Source organism: Zonotrichia albicollis, chromosome 13 (genome assembly GCF_047830755.1).
Source record: "Zonotrichia albicollis isolate bZonAlb1 chromosome 13, bZonAlb1.hap1, whole genome shotgun sequence".
Lineage (NCBI taxonomy): Eukaryota > Metazoa > Chordata > Aves > Passeriformes > Passerellidae > Zonotrichia > Zonotrichia albicollis.
In genome coordinates, this window is record NC_133831.1 from 18,881,452 (window position 1) to 18,896,938 (window position 15,487).

The following is a 15,487-nucleotide window of genomic DNA, read 5'->3' on the forward strand; positions in this document are numbered from 1 at the left end:
GTTTGCTTCTCCCTGTGCACCCCCTTCGCCCCCACACGCCGTCCCTAAAAACCCAACAATTAAAAATGCGGATTCTCCCTTTAATTCCCCTACATTGTGTAATTATATTCACATTAGAAATCAATCAACATTGGTCATTACCATTAGCGATATGCTCATAAAGCAAACACTAGACATGCTAATGAACTGAATGAAACATAATTTCTTGTTGTGTAAACTCATGCTCAACGCTAATCAGCAATAAATTCAATCAGACATTACATACATCAACTGAAAACACATTAAAGCAGGGTACAGAGCAGCGGCTGCTCATTTCTGGGGGCAGCGCGGCCCCGAGCGCGGAGCAGCCCAGCAGTGCCGCAGGGGCCGCGACCGAGCCCGCCGGAGCCCTGAGGGGGCCTGACCGCCCTGCGAGGGACCCCTCGGTGCTGGGGCGTTCGCGACTCCCGCCCGTGGCGGAGCTGCCGGACAAGCCAGGCCCTTTTCTGTCTCCGGCTCGGCGCAGAGCGCACAGCGGTGCCCGCAGCCAGACCCCCAGCTTGGCCGGCTCCGCCGCCTAAAATGGCACCTACGTCCAGTTCCTTCGGCCTGGTCACCCCTCGGAGCCCATTCTCCTCTCAGCACCGGCTCGCAGGGCCCGGGGGCCCAGGCAGGAAAGCGGCCTTGCCTCGGCCGCCCAGGTGCGGGCGGTTTCCAGGATGAGAACGGGCTCCGAGCAGGTGCAACCAGGTGCTCATTTCACATTTCCCTGCCAAACAGGGAGCCAAAGCACCGCGTACACGGAGAGGTGGCGATGGCTGCGAGCCCATGGGTGCCACCGGCTGGCCTGGGGAAGCCCAGCGCCCCGTTTGCCGAGGGGGCTCGGCAAGGCCGGCTTCCCTCGGCCGCCCCCCAGGCTGATCGGGGGCACCTTGGCGGCCTTCCTCTCCCTGTCCGCCGGGGGCGCAGGGACGGTAGGAAGGGGCTGCTTTAAAACACAACGCGTCTGCCGAAGTAAATCACCGGGCAGCAGCCCGGCCGCGCTTCCGAGCACCGCGGCCGGGGCAGCTCCGGGCCGAGCCCGGGCGGGGAGGCAGCGGGGCCCGCCCGCCCCTCCAGGGAGCCGGGGCGGGTCCCAGGCCAGGGCCCCCGCCCAGGACACGGGCAAGGGCTCCCCGAGCCGGCCGAGCGCCGCGGGGGTTTCGGGGCGGCGGCAGCGGCTTTACCTCCTCAGCCACGGACGCCGCTACTCCCGGCCCAGCCCCGGGCCTCCGGGCGGCCCGAGGTGCGGGCTCGCTGAGGGGAGCATCGCTGAGCGGGGCGGGGGGCTCGCTGCGCGGGCGCGGAGCAGACGAGGCTGTTTCAAGCAGCCACGGCGGCGTTTTATAACAGCCGCAGAGCAGCGATTTGCTGCGATCGGAGTAATGTAATATCCAGCTGCACAATATTAATGAGACGCTCAGAACCAGGGGAAAACTTTCAGCGGAAGGTGGCGGGTTTATTTGTTTCGAGTTAAGGGAGAGGAGGGAAAAGGAAAAAAAAACAAAACACGAGCATCAGCATCATCAGCCCCCGCACCTGCGGCGATCGCTGGGATCCCCCGCGGCGGGCCCAGCCGGGAGCTGCTGCCTGGCTCCGGCGCGATGAGGCGGGGAGGTCACAGGGCCGCCTTCCTTTCTCTTGCAACCGAGTAATTTTTGTTCCTTCCTCCCGCCTTTTTTGTTTTCCCCCACTGCCCGCTCCCCGCGGTCACGGGAGGCAAGGGCGGCTTCTCTCGCCCTGACCTGTTCGGGAGAGGAGGGCGCGAAGGGGGCCCGGGGCTGGCAGCCGGGCGGGAGGGAGGCGGCGCGGTGTGGAGGCTTCAGGAGAGAGTGATAAAGAGTCTCGCGTTGAGAGAGGGGAGCTTGCGGCCGGAGAATGCGACGTGTTGGCTGTCTTGAGCAGTTTGTCACTCCAGGTGGACGCAGTTCGGCTGCTTTCCGTCACGATTCCTTCTCCTGGTCTCAGCTGTTCCCTCGCACGGCTCCTGGCCGGCTCCATGCGAGCTCCTGGCGGGGCTGGGGAGGGCCGGGCCGCGCCTCCCCTGCTCCTGCGGGGCGCGAAGCCAGGCGGTACCCGGGGCCCTGAAGGCGTTTTGTCCCGAGCGCCGCAGGGTGACCGGGGAGCAGGAGCTGGCAGCAGGCTGGTGAATTCCACTTGCAGTCCGAGGGCCGCGGCCATTCCCGGCTCCGGCCGACCCCATCCCCACCGCCGCCCCTCGCGGAGCGCGTCCCCGCCCGCCCCGCCGGTCTGTTTCCAGGGCAGAACCTGTGAATAAAGCGAGAAGCGCTGCTTATTGTGCTCGTATTAATCCCCCCGTCCTGGAGCTAATTAAATTCCTTCCCGGGAGCCGGGGGCTCGCGCGGCTCCGCTGGCGCCGCAGCCGGGGCAGCCCCGCTCCAGCCGCCGCCGCGCCACGCACACAGCCCGGGGGTCGTTTCACCGATTTATTTCACATTAAAGTTTAGATACAATCGAAATCCTCGGTACGCACCTTTTAATAAAAGTAGTAATCTCTTTGAGTACTGCAAAATTATAGCATTTATGTCTTCAAAAGACGGTAAACAAATAATACCAGCGAATCAATAGTATCAGCCTCGAGTGCACATGGTCAGGTGGTTTTAGGCAGCCGTATAAAATGCGATCTGGTTTAGAGAATATAATAAAGATAAATGCTATAAATAAGTGGGTATCAGAGACGGCGGGAAACTCCCTCGTATGGACGGGTGCGCTCGGGCTGCGGCACCGCCCGCAGGGCTCGGGGAGCTGGGTTAGTTAGCTAACCCTAACCCTAACCCGCGCCCCCGAGCAGCCCCGGGACCCCGCCGAGCCTCCTCCCCCGGCCTACCTGCAGTGAGAAACCTTATTTCTGGTTAAGAAAAATAAAAGTCCCATTTAAACTTTATTGAATTAAAGCAAAAATTAATTTTCAATATTCACACATATATTACAGAGTAATAGTAAAAGTTCAATATACTTCCTGGCGTTTAGTTGGGCCACGTTGTACAAGAGCAAAACAAGCATCAAAACATTTAGCAGCCTTAAATTTCACAATCACTCAGAATTACATAGAAATATTGAAATACTCTAGTCAGCCTTGGCTGTGGATAGTTCTTCATGTAGAAATTTTTCCTTTTGCCAGCCAGTACACAGCAAGAATTGCATTTCCCCTTCCATCATGGCATCCATGTATTCAAAAAATACTTTGCTTTTTTCTTTTTTTAAAAGTTAAACTCAGAGAAAGAGTCAAGATTAACATGTTTTAAAAACAAAACTACAAAATGTGCTGTAAAGAACAATGAAAATATCTAAAGTCTACTTGTGTGAGGCAGAAGCCATGGGGGAACAATGGCAGATTACACCAATGACACAGAGATGGGAACTAATTTTGTGGGAGGAGAGAGAAGAATATAAATGGGGGTTTGATCAATTATAGTGTCTCCGGCCTGTTGGCTGCAACACAACAAAAATAAGTAGTAATTCTTCAAAGCAGATGTACACAAACCTAAGCAGGATTAAGCTTCTTTAATATTTGAATGTAAAAAGTCTGCTGTCCATGACTCTTCAAACCCAGCTTTGACTTGGGAACTTGTAAGAGATTTCTCCCTTTTCTTGGACGAGAAGTGATTTAAAGTGGGAACACTAGAAATCCAGAGAATGTTGAATACTTCCAGCCTCCCATCAAGTTTCCTCTCTCCAGTTTTAGATAAGCTCTGTCTCCTTTCTCCATCTGAATCAGTACTCCATTGCTAGCAGCTTCTCGGGTCACATCTTGGTCCCCTGCAAAGGCAGAAATCACTGGCCACCCGTTTAGCATCAAACTCACCTAAAGAGCAAGATAAAACAAAGCCCTCTGTCAATTAAAGTCAGACAATGACACCGCTGGGGCTCGCCTAACAGGCAAAATGCTTAGTTAAGGAAAGGCCTCTTCTGACAGCTGAAACTCCAGCCCCATAAAAAAGAAATACCAGTCTAAACCCAGGTAAGGTATGTACTCCAAAGGAAGAAGTCTTTCAGCACTGTTTTAGACTGACAACCACATCAAAACACCCGGTGCATATAAAGCAGGACATTGATCCTATTTTGGAGGATTTCAATAGGGTGCCTGTGTTTTCAGGCTATGAAAAGAGGTCTGCTTGTACTTATTGAAAGATGGCTTTATGCGAAACCTCAGAGGCAGCGAGGAGCAGAGCCACAGCCGCCGGAGTCAGGGCCTTTGAAGTGTATTCAAGGGGTAGTTTTCCTTTGTTAGGCAGCAAAGACAATATGCCACAACACAGTCAATAAGGTCTGCTAAGCTCGCGGTAATGATCCCGGGACTGCACACCCCACATTAATAACGCACTACCTGCCCAAGCTAGAGGTGTTAAGCCACTTACACCAGAACGGTGCTATAGCTGTCCATACACCTTTGCAAAGTGCATCATTATACAGTCAGATTTCCTGTCTTGATTGCACTACCTGGCTTCAGGCCGGTAATTTATTAACCCTACCTAGAGCCGCATAGGCATCAAACCCCGTAGAAACGGCAGGTACGTACAGGGTAGCTGCACAGACATGCACAGATTCATTATCTTTTCCATGTCATAGGCACCTCCCTGAACACCAAATCCCTATGAAACCTTCTGCCATAGGAGAGTGGGTGAGAAGCCTGCCAGGGACGGCCGTTCCCAGGGGCTCTGAGCAGGGATGCTCCTGCCAGCGTTCCGCGGCACTGGGCAGTCCGAGGGCCCGGACAAGCTGGGAGGCAGCGGCAGGCGGCCGATCACCTCCCATCCCGGGACGGCTCATGCGGAGAGGGGCGAGCGGAGGCCTGGTGGGGCTCCGTGGCCCCTTGGGCACCGTCCCCCGGGCGGAGAATAGCCGCAGGTCTGCGCTCCCGCGGCTGCTCGGGGGCACGTCCCGCCCCGCCGCCCGCACGGCCCCGTCCCCGCCGAGCCGTCCACTCCCGCCCGCGGTGCCCAGCGACGGCGCTCGGGGCTGACCTGGATGGTTTGCCTGTTGTACACTTTCACCACGTGAAAATTGAAACTGTAAATCCCTTTCCTGGGCGCAATGAAAGTGCTCCGCTCCGAGTCGAAGTTGCTGCCGATATTCACTAGTACCTGTAAGGGAAGGGCACCGTCAGCACCAACGCGGGGCCACCGCCGCCCAGCCCCGCTGCCCCCCGGCTCCCAGCGCCCCCCCTCCCGCGGGCAGGGCCCCGCGGGGCGGCGCGTCCCGGCCCGGCCCCGGCAACTTCTCCCACGGCGGCGCGCACCGAGCCCCGGAGCTCCCGAGCCCCGCCGCGCCCATCGCACCTGGTCGAAGTAGATGATCATGGTGCGGTTGCTCATCTCGGAGGGCTCGTGGTTGGTGCTACGGATGGCGGAGAAGGCGACCTTGGCGCTGCCGGAGCGCACGGAGATGCCGAGCGCCGTGCCGGTGGGGTCGGAGGTGGGGTTGGAGTCGCACACCACGAGGCACTTGCCCTCCAGCACGATGGGCTCCGTCTCGTTCTGCCCGCACGCCACCCACGCCGCGCCCAGCAGCAGCCCCAGCCCCAGCCCCAGCCTCGAGCCCCGCATGGCGCCGCGCTCCCTTCGCTCCGCGCCGGGCGGCACCGTCCGGGCTCCGCTCCGCTCGCTGCCCTGCCCCGCCGCGCTCAGAGCGGGGCCGAGCGCGCCCCGCCGGGTGGGAAGCGGCCGCGAGGAGGCACCGGAGCGCCGGCACACATAGCGCGGAGCGCCGCGGCGCGGAGCGGGGGCCGAGCGCTTCGGAGCGGAGCGGAGCCGCCCGCCGCGCCGAGCGGGGCTGAGGGAGGCGGCGGGAGGCGGCGGCGCTGCCGGGGCTGCCGGCGAGCACAAAGACGGCGCGGGGCGCGGCCCCGCCTCCCCACCGGCCCCGCGCTGGCGTCAGCGCCCCGCGCCCGCCTCCGCCGCGCCCGGCCCAACCGGCGCCCGCCGCGCGCCGCCGCCGCCAATGGCCGCGCAGTCCGCCTGCCGCCGCCCGCCGCCGCCGCTTTTGTGGGGCGGCGCGGGCCCGGGCGCGGGAGCAGGTGCCCGGCAGCCGCCCGCACCGCACCGCACCGCGTAGGCAGGAGCGCCGGGGCGCGGAGGCGCCGCGCGGGGCTGAGGCAGGGCGGGGCTCCAGAACTCCCGTGGAGCGGCTCGGACCGGGGCCGTCGGGCGAAGCCGGGCTGAGGGCCCGTGGGGCGGAGCGGGGCCGCGGCTCTCCGCGGTGCAGCTGGGCGAGGCGGGCTGGAAGGGAGAGGGCTGCTGCCCGGGCAAAGGGCCACCGCCGCCTCTCAGCAGCCGGAGCATCACCGGCTGTCACCCCGCGCCCCTCCCGCCGGAGATCGCGCCGAGGGACGGGATGCCGCCGGTCCCCCTCTCAGAAGTGTCAGGCTCCGCTGTCTTCTTCAGCCGCCTCGTTCGTATCCCGGGGAGGAACAAACCGCACGGCTTCCCGAGCGGGCAACTCCGGCACCGGGCACCGTCTGTGCCTTTCGTGGCCGGCAGAGCGCCGTGAAGACACGGACAGTCCCGCCGGGCCAGGACTCTGTGCCCTGCCCGCCACGGGACCCGCCCGGAGCGCGGCTTCAGGGTCGGCGTTGTTTCGTAAGGTGCAAAGATTGCTTCGTCTCGGTGGACGTCTGACCTGTGTTCGTTCTGGATGTGCTGTCAAAAAATCATCACCCGGGATTGTAAATGAAGAGATTAGAAACAAACGACTGGAACAGAGTTATTTTCTAACTGGCAGATCTGTTTACAAAGTTAAACTTCAGAGATAAAAACTTTTGTGGAGTTTTAGCATCTTCTGTGGGAAACTGAATGTCATCCAAAACTTGGCTCCAGTGCAAATCATTATAAATTTTGGTAAATGCTTTACTTTATTTTATTGTGCTGTTCCAATTGTGTGATTCGTAAGATTTTTTACTTGGGGTCTCTCTCTCTGAAAACTGCCATAAATAAAACTTTGTCCATATAGCTGCCCTGCAAAGTTCAATGAGTGTCTGTAAAGTTGTTCAGACAGTCTGTGAAGTCTCAGTGTGCCCGTGGGTTGGTACTGGCTGGCTCTGAGGGGACGGGATGTAGCGGGAGCCAATGGCATCAGGAGCCTCCCAGGGAGGGTCCAAACACCCCGCGCTTTAGATGTTCAGCAGCGAGGCAGGCTGGAAACCAATGTAGTGGCAAGATGATTCTAGGGGAAGAACATGTGGTCAGAAGGAAGTTGGGGAGATAAAAAAATAGAAACAAATATTCTCCTGAGAAGCAGAAAGTGAGTGGGTGGAGCCACAGCCTGTTAGAAGGTGTGTTACGTTTTACTTCAAGACAGGAGCTTAAGATTTACGACAGTCTTAACTCAGTCTGAAATCAGAATCAGAAACTTTAAAATAAAATTTATATTTCTAAGGGGTACTAATAAGGCTAAACCAAATAAAAACTAGTGAAAATGAGCATTTTGCATTCTTGTCATTTTGGCAAAATTACTCAGGGAAATGGAAACAGAAGGAGCATGATGCTGCCTTTTTAATTTTTTTGAGCACTTGACTCAAAGAAACATACATGTTCTTTCAACACACATGACTCATAAAAAAATATTCATGTATTTCTCTTGTAATACACTTCTTGTGCATGACAGAAATCAATTCTCTTGTGCTATAGAGCTCTTTAGGTGCAGTTTGTGGGTTTGAGGGCAGGAGAGTGCCAGAGCTGGAATTGTTTGGTGTGGTGACCCCGTGGCAGGAGGCTGGGTGGGCCTCCTACCCCCAGGCTCCTTGAGTACTCCAATGACTCTGTGGATGGAGTTAGCAGAAAGAGCCGTAACAGGGCACCTGGAAAAATGAACAAATGTGTCACTTTATCTCACACAGGAGGTGGGCAGGCAGACAAGGGGGTGCCAGGATTCCTGTGCCAGACACCCTCGTTGTCAGTGACTTTCATTTCTGCACACCTGACTAGCACTGTAGCACCCAGCTTCTGCAGCTCTGCTGTAATAAAGTAACACCTGCCATGCAAATTAGACCCGACTTCATTTTCATTAAATGTCACATGCAGCTGACTAGGCAGTTGTGTTGATTCTCTCTGTGGTGACAGTCTCTGACTCGTACTGAGCGCAAAGAAGAGGGGCTCAGCAGGAGGGTGTAGGGACTGATACATAAGCACATGGCATAATTGGTGATGTGTGGCTAAGAGCTCCCCATCCAGGAGTGGAAATCTGAAATCCAGATGCTTACAGAGGGCCAGGAATTGTTACCCCATCTAATTACAAACTGCAGTGTTAGTCAATGTCATTGAGATCCAAGAGGGCAATGGTCATTGAGATACACTGGAAATGGTGTCAAAGTATTAACAAATGGTAATAGATGTTGTAGATGTTGGTCTGAAATGGATATATTGGTCAAGCAGAGCTCTTTGGTGTTTGCTTTTAAGAAAAAACTGTTGTGGATGTGGTAAAAATATGTGAACTGTCCATTGTGTGGTAACTCACCCTGACCTCAATATTGACAAATTGACTGCAGACTATGAGTTTATAGAACTCCCCTAATGTTTCACCCCAGGTTAAAGAAACAAAAAAACCCCAAACAAAACAAAAACACCAAAAAACCCAAACAAACAATTTGGAAATAATCTGGACAGAAAAAAAAAATTGAATGATCCTACTTAAGTCCCTGAAGCACCACTTCAGGACTGGTTACTATCCTGCTCAGATCATGACAGGGTTGCTTATTTTGTACCAGAAACAAAACTATGGAGACACTAAAATAACAATTTTTTTTACCTCTGAAGAAGCAAGTTTAAAGCTCCTAGATGCTGAACTTTTATATGTGGAAACCAAAACATAGTTTAGCCAATAAGCAGCAGCACTACCTGGCCTCCATTACAGTGTCAGTGAGCCTTAATCCTATTTTAGGAAAACCATCCTTAAAACTCAGTCTCACTACACATCTAACTTCAGCTTCACTCATGAAGAAAGTCTCTAAGGGGAACAAGCATAAGCTTCTCTGAAAACATGTATAGAGAAATCTACTGGAAACCTTTCTATTTCCTGCAAGAGAATAATTTAGCAAGAGTTTAGCTTGCTGTGTATAAATTCACCTCTTCACAGACTACTTCCCTTTTGATTTAATCCTTCTTGAATAAGAAATGCAAGGTCTGGTCCATAACTGGATAACTTATATGAAATGCAGTTTGTTCACAATTCTGAAAATGCAGTTTGTTCACTGCTGTATTAGTTTATGAACTATAAGCAGCAAAAAGCAATTCAAGAGTTTATATATGCCCACATAAACTTAAGATACTTGTCTTCCCAAACATCTGCTGGGATTCTGTACAAAGTCTGAAGATGTGTGAAAATGAGATTTAGAGTGAACCAGCTCTTGCTGATCCATACTGTGCTCTGTCTAGAACAATCTGATTTGCTGTTGTAAGAGAGGTTTGCATGTATTTATGGTGATTTGCCCATGGTGTCACCTTCAGCTTCCACAGCAAGTGAAGCATCTCAGGAGCAGGCTGAGTTCACTGAGAGAGTGCACAGCAGGAGCAGATGCACTGCGAGGGTGCCAGCCAGCAGAATTATGTGTAATGCTCCACACTGTAGAATAAAAAAGGCCCAGGATTTGCTGTGCCTCTTGCCTGCCTGTGCAGGTTGTACTCAGCAGAGAAAAAACATAAAATGGCACAGACAGGTTTGGGGCCAGGGCAGAGCAGCACCAGGCCAGGGATGGACACCAGAGAGTGCCTGTGCTTTCTGAGGTGTGTGGCTGACAACAGCCAGGTAATCATTTGTGTATATTTCTGTCTCAAACTTCTGTAATTTTATTTGATCAAATGAAACCAGGTTGTTTCCCAACATTAATGATGCACTTTTTTTTCTATAGAAAAATAGTTTTGATTTTCACTTTTAGATATCGCTTCTGCTAGAGAATATCAAATAATATAAGCTTAGTGTTTTCCCTGTGCCTTCATGTGTTTTGTAATGTTAAGAAAATTGATAAAATGTTGAAATAAAAATTCAACTCTTGCAGTTCACATTTTTGGCAAACCTGAGTCTCAGGAGTGGGAATTTTTGATGGATACAGGTAGTTACAAACAGAAGGTCAAAGGGGAAAGAGTTACACAGTCTTAACCAAGTGGGGATTGCAGCAGTAAATTAGTGTCAAATTATCTACCTTGAAGGATCCTTGGGCTACACAGGCCTTATACTGGGCTTGTATATTTTGAAGAACAACACAGCTCATTAAGATAAATTAATAATAAATTTCATCTGCTGAATTTTACTGCCCGCCTGCAATACAGTGTTTGATTTCTGATTTCACATGTGTATTACATAGGGAAACTTTGGAAGTGGGAAGGAATATTAACTCACTGCTAAGGACATTTGAAAACCCCATCCCTGAGACAAATATTAAACATTCTGGTTTATACAATTGTAAATGTCCATGTCTAGAATAGCACTATCAAGATATTTTTTTTAACATTGGATTTCAGTCTTACCTTGAGATGTCTGTTTTACGGCTGCATTTACCTATGGCATGCACAGCAACAGATCTCTGTTGCTGTATTAACTGATGATGTGGGATAATTTATTACTCACGTGGAATATCAGCAGATTTTCTTTCAGGTACAAAAATTTCCAAAGTGAGTGATGATGCCAAGGTCAGGAGCCCAGTTTGTTTTTCTTGTCATGGACTTCTGTCAAAACAAGTGCATTGTTACAAAAGAATAACTCAAACTGGGAATTAGTTGCCATTCAGATAGGTAATTGTATTTTAACAGGGCAAAATCCCAGCCCAAGCTGCCAGAGAAGGCTCAGCTGAAGCCAGCACGGGCTGGAGCAGCGTGTGTGCTCTCTGTAATTGTAAATGGGGCCACCTCGGTCACGCTGCCTCTTCAAACTTAAAAGAATTAAGACCAAAGCTGTCCAAATGTTAACTGAAACTCCTAATAATTAAGGGTTATTAGGGGCTGTTGGCTGGCTTTATTTTCTACTGCAGTGCACTTGTATTTGTGGATTCTATTTATACACAGAATTAAGAGCTCTGTTTGAACAGGTAATCCAATCTCCACTGAGTAATTTAGCCAAGGATTTTTTTTTTCCTGGCCCTTAATTTTGGCTGTGTTTCATTATGTACAATGCAACTGCAATACTAAAAATAATCTCATTCAATATATTTTATCTGAAAGGATAAATTAGACCACCTTACAAATGCTGGGTAATATTCTGATTTTTTTTTGGTTTGTTTTTACTTATGAAGGAAGCCCCAGAGGTGCTGAGGGGAATTTTTTGTGTGCATCTTTCCCTCTAGTGGCTGCTCTTCTCAGGGAAAAGCAGCAAGAGCAACACTTCTGCACTTCTGTATTGGGGACAAAGGGATGGCAGGATGGAGGGAAGGAGACAGACAAACTTTTAGATAGCAGGAAATTAAAATTGAATGATGAGCCATAGAAGACAAAGATAAAACAACCATGGATTTGACTACATTTTCATGGAAAATGCAAAGTGTTCTTGAAATGTTATAATAATTTTGATCAATTGCATGCAAGACCAGCTTCTCAGCCACTTCATAATCTATCACGCTGATCCTTTTTGTCAGTCAGTCACATTCCCAGTGGTTGCAGGACTCATGGAGTTGGAAAATACCTCAGTGACAGCCCATAGACCAGCTGTCCCTCATGTACCCATTCCACACCCTTTTCTCCAGTTTGCGAAATACTTGCTTCCTTTTATCTGTCCCTTTCTTTTTGGCAGCATTAAACCCACAGCCAAGTGTCCATGTTCTCTGTGTCCTTTTGGCTGTTCCTGCTCTGGGTCAGTGCCTATCCCACACCCCAGCACCCCTTCCCAAATTGTGGTTAAAGGAGTGAGTTGAAGCCATAAATCCACAACTGTTCAGAGGATGAGGTGGCTGAGACAGCACTGCAGAAACACAGCTGGCCCAAGCAGAAAACAGGGCTGCAGGGGAACAACCACCACGTGGAATATTTCATTACGACTTATTTATGGTCTGCATGCAGCAGTGAGGGCTCACAGGCAGTGAAGCCCATGCACTGTATTGCATCTCTGCTCATCTTTTTCAAGTGCTGAACCAGTGACTGTGTGGAGGCTAAACACCTCAAATAGAGTAGGAAGAGAAAAAAAATCCTAAAGACAGAGAGGGAGAAAAAATCTGCTGTAACTTCATTCATCGCTCACATGGATGCCAACCTGGGTTAGTTTTCCAGTCCTTTAGCTGGAGACATCTTTATTCCTCTTTGCTTGCTTTCACCCCTTTGTTTTCTTCCATTTTTTGCTAGTTTTATAGCACAGTTGCTCTCTCCAGCCAGACTCATTTATTCTGGCTCAGAATTGAACGGTTTAGGTCTTTGCCAGCTACAGTAGCTGAGAGATTTCCTTAGCCCTTGTCGTTTACTGCTCTGACAGTCTACAGTAACAAAGCCTGTTAGATACCTCCCCTTATTCACTGCACATATTGGGCATATGTGGAATCCTGGCTCAGAAACTATCACAGGGCTACCCCAGGGTGCATCCCAGGGCACTCTTCCATCAGAAATCAAACCTGACAGGACTAGCAGATATAGGAGGTTAACTTGGAACCATAAGCCACAAACAATTAAAATCCTGAAATATTAGTATTTAATTAAGGGCTTCTTCTAAGTAACTTATTTGCTATTCAACCAGTTAAAAATGTCTATAGCATTTCTCAGAAGAATTTAGACCAACCCATGGTTAAAAAAAATTAATAATAATGGATTACTTACAAGATCCTTGAATTTCTACTGGGACAGTTCTTCCTGCACTTATTTCTCTTTAGGTTTGAATGGGAAAATGATTAGTAGTTATGTCTATCTTCAGCAAAAAAAGTAAAATAGTAAATTCTATCAAACACTGACTACAGCTACTTTTTATCATAAAATTTTACAAAGTCCCCACCAGTGAGCTCATTAGTGTAAATGATAGAGCCTTATTTCAGGTTTAAAGTCAGCAGTTTTCCTTAGCTTCCAAGCAGCCTGTTTTCTTTTGTGACATGGTGATGGAGGACCTTACTCCAGAGAGCAGGGAAAATTTCCTCTTTGTTCTTGCAGGGCAGGCGAGTAGGGCTGCTAAAAGCAAGCAGACTGAGTGGGGTTCAGTACTGTCAGTGTCCTTCTGGAAGCCTTTCTGAAAACGGGCAGAGCCTTTGTGTGTAAGGGAGAGAAGTGCACAGTGCACCCCAAGCTTGTTGTGAGGAGCAGATCTCAAGGGACGATGGAGGAGAAAAGCTGTTTCTAAAGAAAATAACAAATTCTCCCTATTCTACCCTCCAAAATCTTTGTGGCATACTAGCACAACATGACATGCACATTAGCATCCCAGGATGCCATCTGTGTGCCTCACCACACACTGGTACCTCAGCAGAGTGGGGACACTGCACTGTCCTGCTGGCAACAGACACGGCTGGGGCTGGTCTCAATTTCCATGAGCACCTGCAGGGGTAGAGGCAAGAGGAATGGGTTGAACTGTTAAAGACACTGACAGCTACAGATAAAGATAAAAATATTCAACTGAAAATGATTACTTCAGTGGCAAAGAGGGGGAAGGGGGGGGGGGCAAAACCCTGAATACCAAGTAATTTCTCTTGATTTTCATTTTAAAACCCCTAGCCTGGTAATTGTGAGTTAAACGTGTTAGCCAGCACATGGACACTGTGCCATGCTGCTTACTGAACTCTGCTTTTCACGGACAGTGATTTCTGCACTCATCACAGGGCATCACAATAACTCTAATGAGCACGGTCAGGGGCTGGGGCTGGATTGTTCAGATGGGTTTGTGCAGGAACCGGGGGCTGTCACTATGTCCAGTGCTCATCCGCTGCTTGCTGAAACCATAACACAGCACAATTCCATCCTCTGAGCATCGGGGTATTTTAAAACGTTGTCAGTGGCTCTGAAGGAGAGCCCAGCCCCGCAGCCACGGCGGCGCGGTGCGGAGGGGCTGCGGGAGCTCAGCCCGGTGGGAGCTCAGCCTGTGCGGGAGCGCAGCCCGTGCGGGAGCGCAACCCGTGCGGGAGCGCAGCCCGCTGGAGCTCAGCCCGGTGGGAGCTCAGCCTGTGCGGGAGCTCAGCCCGTGAGGGAGCTCAGCCCGTGCGGGAGCTCAGCCCGGTGGGAGCTCAGCCCATGCATGCCCCGCTGGAGGTCAGCCCGGGCGGGGATTGCAGCCTGTGCAGGAGCTCAGCCCCTGTGGGAGCGCAGCCCGCTGGAGCTCAGCCCATGCATGCCCCGCTGGAGCTCAGCCCGGGCGGGCCCCGGTGGGAGCTCAGCCCATGCATGCCCCGCTGGAGCTCAGCCCGGGCGGGGATTGCAGCCTGTGCAGGAGCTCAGCCCGTGCGGGAGCGCAGCCCGTGAGGGAGCTCAGCCCGGGCGGGCCCCGCAGCTGCGGGCTCCGGGCGCTGCCGCCGAGGCACGGCCGCTCCAGGGGGAATCCAGAGCTGCAGCCCGGAGAGCCTTTCAGCCCGGAGAGCCTTTCAGCGCAACAAACAAAATAACAAACTGTGAGATGTGGGCACACAGATTTTCAAAGTTTGAGTTAGTAAAGGCTGGAGGAGCGTAACTTTGTTCCATTTCTGAAGGAAACCTGCTATCCCTAGAGGCAAGAGCAATCTAGTTTAAAAAAGAAAATAAAAAATCCTGGAAGCAAACCACCTTGACTTGGTGAGGAGAGAATATATCTCACAGAAAACAAAATGTCTTCCATTGACTAATCGGAGCAGCATTGTTTAAATATTAAGCTGTGAAACAAAAAGTCACTATTAATTTCCCTGGGGTTAAGCAGTGAATTCTTACCTCTCAATTCTAGATTTCTAATTTTGCAGGCAGCTGGGCTTGTGGTACCCCCCACAAAAGCATCCTTTGGTGTGCTGATTCCCTGTAAAGTTCCATCCAAAGCCTATCAGGCTGACAGTCCATTTTTTTCTTTCATCTTCTCTCAACCTTGAACTTACCTCACCATCCATGGACTTGAGTGTTTTGTGTCATTTCTGGAACTGCAATTGTGCTACAAGATTGAGGACTTCTATATTGCAGGTTTTTTCAGGTTCACAGAGCACAGGGAAGTGCCTGTAGGTTGCAGTAAGCTCCTGGCCTGGTACAAGGCCCAGGGGAATGGAGATTTTTTTATTTGCTGAGCATTGCAACCACCCCCTCCATGACTGGTGTGAAGGGTGGCTGGGAAATGTAGGGAGAACTCCTTTTCCTCAAGGGCTAAATCTACTTGTTTTGGAAACTGCTTATATAGATGAACTTTTGAGGAGATACAGATTGCACTTCATGTAATTGTCACCGCTACTTGGGCCAGATTCTTATTTACAGTGGAGTAATTTTTGCATATATATTAAATACAGCAGTGGTGGAAAGAATAGTTAACGAATATGGGTACCTAGTTCTCCATCAACACTGCCTCCACAGGTACATTTCATCCCCTGAAACAAAAAATCCAAGTGAAGGCTGTC

General features: G+C 51.1%; 1 protein-coding gene across 1 annotated transcript; it reads right to left on the minus strand.

Moving 5' to 3' along the window:
- Window positions 1-2,891: 2,891 nt before the first annotated feature.
- CBLN1 (cerebellin 1 precursor) lies at window positions 2,892-5,888 on the minus strand. The gene is made up of 3 exons (XM_005488848.3): window positions 5,319-5,888; window positions 5,004-5,123; window positions 2,892-3,844 (listed from the first exon to the last, which is right to left on the minus strand). Exons 1-3 carry the CDS (start codon window positions 5,583-5,585, stop codon window positions 3,647-3,649), a joined length of 585 nt encoding a protein of 194 aa, XP_005488905.1. The 5' UTR covers window positions 5,586-5,888; the 3' UTR covers window positions 2,892-3,646.
- Window positions 5,889-15,487: the final 9,599 nt, after the last annotated feature.

Bases quoted from the DNA above. Each gene is read 5' to 3' on its own strand.
- CBLN1 (XM_005488848.3), bottom strand. From the start codon at position 5,585: ATGCGGGGCTCGAGGCTGGGGCTGGGGCTGGGGCTGCTGCTGGGCGCG. The intron at 5,124-5,318 runs GTGCGATGGGCG...CTTCCCTTACAG, and splicing joins TGATCATCTACTTCGACCAG to GTACTAGTGAATATCGGCAG. The intron at 3,845-5,003 runs GTCAGCCCCGAG...CTTGCTCTTTAG, and splicing joins ACAACAGGCAAACCATCCAG to GTGAGTTTGATGCTAAACGG.